The sequence below is a fragment of the Lygodium microphyllum genome, chromosome 28 (assembly GCF_053477565.2).
Source record: "Lygodium microphyllum isolate KBCC chromosome 28, Lygodium_microphyllum_v1.1.10, whole genome shotgun sequence".
In the NCBI taxonomy this organism is placed as follows: Eukaryota; Viridiplantae; Streptophyta; class Polypodiopsida; order Schizaeales; family Lygodiaceae; genus Lygodium; species Lygodium microphyllum.
Window position 1 is genome coordinate 26,996,670 of NC_141162.1, and position 7,262 is coordinate 27,003,931.

A 7,262-nucleotide genomic window follows, 5' to 3' on the forward strand; every position below is an offset into this window, starting at 1 on the left:
ACCATGCATTGAGATTGTATTCTAAGGCCACTTGTGCAAATGCAGGTGCCTATGTGACTAGGGGTTTTAGAATGCCTAGAGTTGTGTGAGCCTCAGCCTTGCAAGTGCCACATGCCCTAGTGGTCCATTGCAATGGTGGTTGGGCATATGAGGAGTGTAAGTTTAGATATAACTCTACGTGCAAGTGGTTTCAATTGGTTCTATGGTCTAAGGTGGCTTAGTGTGTGTACACGAACTATGCAACTAGATTGCCTAGTGATCCAATTGTGTGGACACTAATGTACCTATCAAGAACCATTAGGTCTCCCTTGTCGATATGATGCACTTCATGGGATGGCTTAGCCACCTGTTGTAATTCAAGTTCACTTGCTCTTCAATGTGCTCGACTCCCGTCTCCTTAGTACGGGTTGCCCATGCAATAAAAATTTAAGGCCTAGACTCTTGTGACTTGATGGCACCCATGTGTGCTAGGATTAAGGTTGTATACCTAGGTACTTGCTAACTCCAAAATGTGCTTAGTCTTGGTGTATAGGAATTACTATCGAGTTCTTGAATCTCACATTAGCTGGCCTAATTCGTATGACTTCTTCTCATGCATGATGCTACAGGATTACGATCAAGGTGCTCTTGTGTGTACTCACTAGGCCTAAGCAGGTGTGCCTACGACTATGACTTTAAGGACTATGCATGACGTGATCATGTGCAAGGTCTTTAGTGAGGCCATGGTAGGTAGTCCTAGCCTATGAATGAACTTATGCACCTAGCGCAGCTATTTTTCCTAAGAGGTGTGCTTGATACGATTCCATGCATGAGTGGATGAGTATGAGATCTAGTATGCGTCGGCTCGGATGTTAAGCACACACAACCCATTAAATGAAGGGCAAAACCTTTTAAGGCCCAAAGCTTAAGTGGCCTTTGAGCCCTTCGGACAACGGCCCCTCATTAAATTCCGTAAGGCTTAAAGCCTATGGCTGAGGGGGACATTTTGCAGCGATCCTCATGGGTCTCGAGCAGACCTCTTGCGCTAAGCCTTATGGCACTTAGACAAACAACCGAGTCTTACCTGGTTGGGATGATCAACTCCACGAGTCATTCGAGCCTTAGGCTATATGGCTCGAACGTAAGCCTCAAGCCTCAAGCGACCAGTTAAGTGCCTCGAACGGCCCATTATTAGACTCTTCAAGCCTTAAGCCCTATGGATCATGCTTTTAGCTGTTTGGACGTGATGAGGCTGAGTTCTTCGAGGCTAAGGATCGGATGTTTAAATGCTCAGGCTCAAGCCCTACGGCTCTTCGAACGACGTCTTGCACTGTGTTAAGGCTAAAGCCTTATGGCTCATGCCTCTTGGACGGCTCTTCCGACGCTAGCCTTATTGCTCATGGCTTTCGGACGTTAAGCTCTAAAGCCTTATGGCTAAGGCTCAGCCCTAAAGCCTCAAAGCCTTATGGGTCGTGGTTTAAGCCTTAAACGTCGTTCAATTAAGGCTAGATTTTCACGCTCTCATTCGATGGACTACCATAAGGACTACGGCCAATTCTCTCTCTCTCTCTCTCTCTCTTTTCCGAGTGGATAAGTGGCCTTACGGCCAACGATGGAGCTATGGCTTTTGTACTGCCATAGCTCCTCTCAACCTCAACCCCCTAGCTTACAAACCCCCTGCTTGCAACTCTGTGGAGCATACAGAGGTTGAAATTTCTTTAGGCTTTTTTTCTTAACTTTACCACCTTAATACCTAAACTCTACATTCCCATGCAATCTTAAACCTATCTTCAATTTGTAACAAATCATCCACACAACAAAAATACAAGATCCAATGCACAAACATGAACCAGTTGTCTCTCAATTCACTTTCACTATCCTATACTAATCTATGCAACGTTTCGGAGTGTGAGCTCCTATTCCGCTGCTCGGCCTAGAGTGCACACACCTAGTTGATTGAATCCTTTAGTCCTGACAATAGAATCAAATGTCATTGCTCCCACAAGCAACACCACTAGGCCTACGAACAACTTATTGATTCAAATGTTTCAAGCAACCGAACTATGGCTACCTCTCACATAGTCAATGCACACTCTCCAATCAAATGTAGTGAGCTTACTAGCCAATCCATTTGTTGTTGTCTAGCCACATAAATTTGCCAAAAGCTCCATGATCCAAGGGATGCACTCGAGCAAAATCTATCTCCATGCTCTACCCACCATAATTGTTGCACAAAGAGAAGAGAAGCAAAAGGTTGGCCTCTCATTCTAACTCACACACACTCTCTCTCTCTCTCTCTCTCTCTCTCTCTCTCTCTCTCTCTCAACAAGATAAACACAAGCAAGAAGAGAGCCACAAGTTTGCACACTCCAAGAATAAGCTTATCCTCTTTTCTTCTTTTTTTTTACATACTCTTTTTTGGGCATCCACTCACCCTTTGGTTCAACAATGGCCCTTTCTCAACACATATCTTGTATTCTTTCTAACCCTAGGAAGCACAAATCATTATATATGTCATTGTGAACTTTTTGATTTTACAACTTGCATAGGATGGAGACCGATGCTTATACAACTCTACTTATTTTCCTTGTTCAGTCTAATTCATACTCTTGCTCCTTCACTCATTTGTACTTCAAAAAAAATTATTGCACTTTTTCTTCTTCCATTGCTTCCATTCTATAAGGGGTTAAAACAATCATTGCTTTCAAAGTATGATGGGCATGTACACATCATATACTCTTATCATGTGATGTATGAGAGAGAGAGAGAGAGAGAGAGAGAGAGAGAGGACATAAAGAAAGACAAACAAGAGAAAGAGAGACAAGATGGACAAGAGAGAAAACTATGATGCCAAAGAAAGATATATGAAAGGAAAACAAATAAATTGACAATCATAGGGGAGAGATCATGTAGGATGGATCAAAGAGAGAGATATATTTATTTATTTTTATTTATTTATTTATTTATAAAGTTGGATGAGATGGGACTGATGAGAGACAAATATAGATATGACAAAGAGAGGGTAGATAGACATGTGTTGTATGTGTATGTGTACAAAGAGAGAGAGAATGTGTGTGTACACACACACACACACACACACACACAGAGGTGTGGTGGCAATGTAATGGTAGCATCAGAGGTGGTGGTAGCAATAGTGGTGGCATAACAAAGGTGGTAGTTGTGGATGCAATAGTGGTTGTAGATGCAATGGTGGAACAAGTGGAATATGCAGAACAAAAAATGGTGGGTTGCTTATGAGAATTCACTCAAAAGCTTGATTTAAAATGTTGCTTCTTACCCTTTCAGAGATTTTACAAAGAATACAACCCTCACATATATATTCTGCAAGAGCATGCAAATGTAGTAAATCACACACGATGTCTTGGCCTAACAAGACACACCAATAAGACCCATAATTCAAGTATCAAAACATGGATACCATATCTTACTATTATCTATAAAATTGATGATAACAACACGTGCATCAATATGCAATCCTCTTATTGTTATCCATTGTGTAACATCCACAAATAAGTTCACAAGTCAAAAAATGTTGCCAATCACCATGATCATGAGTCATACATCTATTATCCACAAACAGCACTATAAAACCACTCACTGTAATCGTAGAAGACAACATTTTTGTTGTTATATTCAACATATAAATCACCAACAACAAAGTACATGCTCCGACCATTTGCTGTACATGAGATGTGTGTACTTGGTACATTGAACAAGCTTTTCCCTGAAGGCATTTCGAAAGAGTAAAACACCACCTTATCAAGAGTAATATGCTTGCCAACATCACTGGCAAAATAATAGACATCAAGATTAAAACCTATCAAACATGAGTCATTCGCAAAATATAATAATCACATTGTGGTGAATGCACAATAATAGTGTGCAAAATTCTTCCTTTTAGAATGAGAATCCAATGCATCATTGTAACTGCTAGTAAACCCTTCCCTTCTCATGATTCTTCTACTTGGCCTGCAAATTCTAACAATCATTGATAATAGTGGACCTTCATGTTCACAATTACAATAGAAAAACTTCTTATCACCCTAGTCATTGTGAATGCAACTTGATGCAAGAGTTGGATAACACAATGCAGCAAACACCAATCATTGCTTAGGGTTTCACAAGACACTTGCAACCTACAGATAGAGCTCAAAACGCACCCCAGATGCACATTTCCAAGAAACATGGCACTTTATGTTCCTCCTGGAAATCTAAGGACTCACACAAACAATGGCATTTCACATGAACCTGGCTCTTGTCCAATCACTTAAGACATTAGAACGAGGCTCTCCATGTCCCAATGCCTCCATCTTTAATGTACATGATAAGGATTACCTCACTAAAAAAATGCCTGCCCACAAGTTAACCATGCAAGGCTAGTTTTAAGTCTCATTTCACACCTCATGTTAGGAAATGCAACTCACGTTCAAATTATTGCAATGTTTTAGCACAATATGACACAATACCTTCATCACTTGGAGGCAATCATGAAGCCACAAAATACAATTGCTTTAATAAGAAGTCTGGTAAGAATGCACAGTAGTATTCAGTCCAATCATCTGTCTCAGGTGTGAATATACAAAAAGAGAAGCAAGGAGCCCATAAATCAGAAGGTGAAGGGTATGTGTTTGCAAGATATCACCATATCTGTCAGCATACTGTCAAGGTTCAGATGGTCCAGGCTTGTACCAAAAAGATGTTGATCGTGTGAAATAATACGATGTATCCATATACTAAGCTGGAACTGCAAAGCTTGGCTGTAACCATTGTGTGGCATCCATGAGTGCACAAGGATCTGACTTTTTGAATTCTGCAACCTGCAATGGTTCCAACCGACCTTGTTAAACATCCAAACAGGAATGCACAGTCATCTAAAAATAGAGTACCAGCAGCTGTTAAGTTTCTTTCTTATTGTTGACTCTCATTTTTCTGAAAGTGCAAAAAATATTAACAGCAGCTATCTCCCAAGAAAAGATTTTCCAATGTCTCTCTTGCTCCTCTACAGGAAGTGAATGTAAATGTTAACTTTTTCCTGCACTTTTGGCAAACGTGATTCAGACACTATAATTAGATGGATTTAAACATACATTACTAAACAAGTTTTCAAATCAGGATCAGCACTTCATACCTTCTCCCCACAATTTGGACAAAAGTGCTGTTTGTGCCAAAGGCAATCAAAGCCTGGACAGATGAAGCAGACACCAACCACAGAGACCATGCATGCCACACATGCTGCAAGGCTTGGCTTGGACCTGCAGTCAATTTCATTCCGGATACATAGTTAGGCCCTGCAGTAAATTCCACTCAAGTGAGTTTTACACCTGACAGTTTACTAACTGATGCCTATAATAAGTCCCATTCCAGAAAATCTATCACTGGAAGTTTCATTTGAAAGCTGCAGCATGATCACACAGAAACATAGCTGTGCTGCAACCTACATAGACTATAATACAAGCCCAGCTTCAAACAAATATATGGAAAATGTGCAATCAGCCATAAACTGTAGACAAAAGTTAATGCCTCATCTGTTAGAAGATTAATACACAAGTGAAAAAATGGAGCAATCAATGGAACAAACTTGGTTCAGGGCAAACGCAACTAACGCTCTAGATTCTGTCAAACTTATTACACTACAAACTGCATAAAACAAAGGAATAAATACAGTGGTGATTAGGAAATGCAGATCAATGAAGCTGTCCAATTCCCTTTGTCCCTGTTTATACCCTAACCAGACTTTGCTAAACATTTCAATACAATTGGCATCTCAGAGGTTATTGCGTCCACATCTACAGACTCGGTGTGGACATCACATACAAGACAGTCTGTTAGACATGCAAGAAAGGGGAAACGCCAAGATACACATAACAGTCTACCAGGCACGCAAAAGGGGAACATCGAAACAATAAGTGATCTACCAAGGCACGCAGAGCACTCTATCAGGCATGCAAAATGTGGACATCAAAACAATAAGTAATCATCCCCCTACTCCCATTAGGCACACATAACACTCTATCAGGCATACAAAAGAGGAACACCAAAACAGTAAGTAGTCATACCCTAACCCCATCAAAACGATAAGTAATCATACCCATTAGGTACGTACAGCAGTCTTTCACGCATGTAACACTTAAAGAATTCAAGCCCTAGTCCATCAGATACAAACAACAATCTATTATGCATGCAAAAGAGGGGAGCATCAACTCAAACGCTACATCATCAGCTTCATGGTAAAGGAAAAATATGACTCCCACCAATGGGAGGTAAACTACTTACTTGACAGATGTTATGCCAGGCCGGCCGCAGTGTGGGCACTCAAAAGGTGCCGGCGTGTCCCGATAGACAGTTTCACGCAAGGGGATGCCGCCAGGGAAGCCATAGACAGCATTGGGGGGGATCATGCCACGCTGATAAGGGTTCTCGTGGGCGAAGTACTGCAAGGGGACGTGCTGGTAAGGGGGGGCCATGACATGGCTATCTGGGGCCTGCCCGTATGCGGTCGACGGGTAGGCGTACGGCACGCCCAAGGCTGGCTCCCCGTTCTGGACCCCTTTCATCTCCTGCTCTCTCAGATGAGACATTCAATCAATCGATCGATGCAATGGCTCTCTCTAACACAGGCACAGAGACCGCTGATAAAGGGTTCCTTTCTTTGCTTCTCACTTTCTTTCTTTCTGCGGTTATGGCTGATGATGCGCGATCGACATTCTAAGAAATTAAGCGGTTATGGCTGACGGTGTGCGATCGAAATTTCTTAGAAATCGGGTAAGATCAGAGATGCAGGCCTGCTGCAAACGCAGAATAAGGCGGATTGGCTGACTCTGTGAGAGAGAGAGAGAGAGAGAGAGAGAGAGAGAGAACGGACTTCGATTTTCCTCGATGGTATTATGTTGTTACAACGAAAAAACTGCAGGAAGGCAAGGACCAAAAAAACCCACGTTTTCCAGATCTTTGGTCAAATTGGGTGCCTTTTTCAGGCAATATTGATTATTTATTGTAAAATTCATTTGTGAATGTACTTCTAGAAATGGCCTGCCATTGGCTGCTAAGGGCCTACATTTCACTAGTTTAAGGCTGGTTACACACCCGGACGGCTGGGCAGTCTGCAATCCGTCCAGCAACTACATTACACACTAGTTGGCGCTCAAGAATCACAACAAGACAAAGGATGGCTCAGTGGTATGAATGCTCAAGGGCACGTTGATTTGTGAAGGCTCAATACTTGTCAGCTGCGAAAACATTTTAAAATGTGAACGTGTTGTCAT

The 7,262-nt window shown here is 41.8% G+C and overlaps 1 protein-coding gene across 1 annotated transcript; it reads right to left on the minus strand.

The window, feature by feature from the left end:
* Positions 1–4,488: 4,488 nt before the first annotated feature.
* GILP (GSH-induced LITAF domain protein) lies at positions 4,489–6,885 on the minus strand. The gene is made up of 3 exons (XM_087670795.1): positions 6,274–6,885; positions 5,129–5,252; positions 4,489–4,817 (listed from the first exon to the last, which is right to left on the minus strand). The coding sequence occupies exons 1-3, from the start codon at positions 6,576–6,578 to the stop codon at positions 4,734–4,736; spliced, it is 513 nt and encodes a 170-aa protein (XP_087526921.1). The 5' UTR covers positions 6,579–6,885; the 3' UTR covers positions 4,489–4,733.
* Positions 6,886–7,262: the final 377 nt, after the last annotated feature.

Coding starts and splice junctions, on each gene's coding strand:
- GILP (XM_087670795.1), bottom strand. CDS start 6,578: ATGTCTCATCTGAGAGAGCAGGAGATGAAAGGGGTCCAGAACGGGGAG. Junction 5,253..6,273: donor CCTGGCATAACATCTGTCAA/GTAAGTAGTTTA, acceptor AATTGACTGCAG/GTCCAAGCCAAGCCTTGCAG. Junction 4,818..5,128: donor GTCCAAATTGTGGGGAGAAG/GTATGAAGTGCT, acceptor GAACCATTGCAG/GTTGCAGAATTCAAAAAGTC.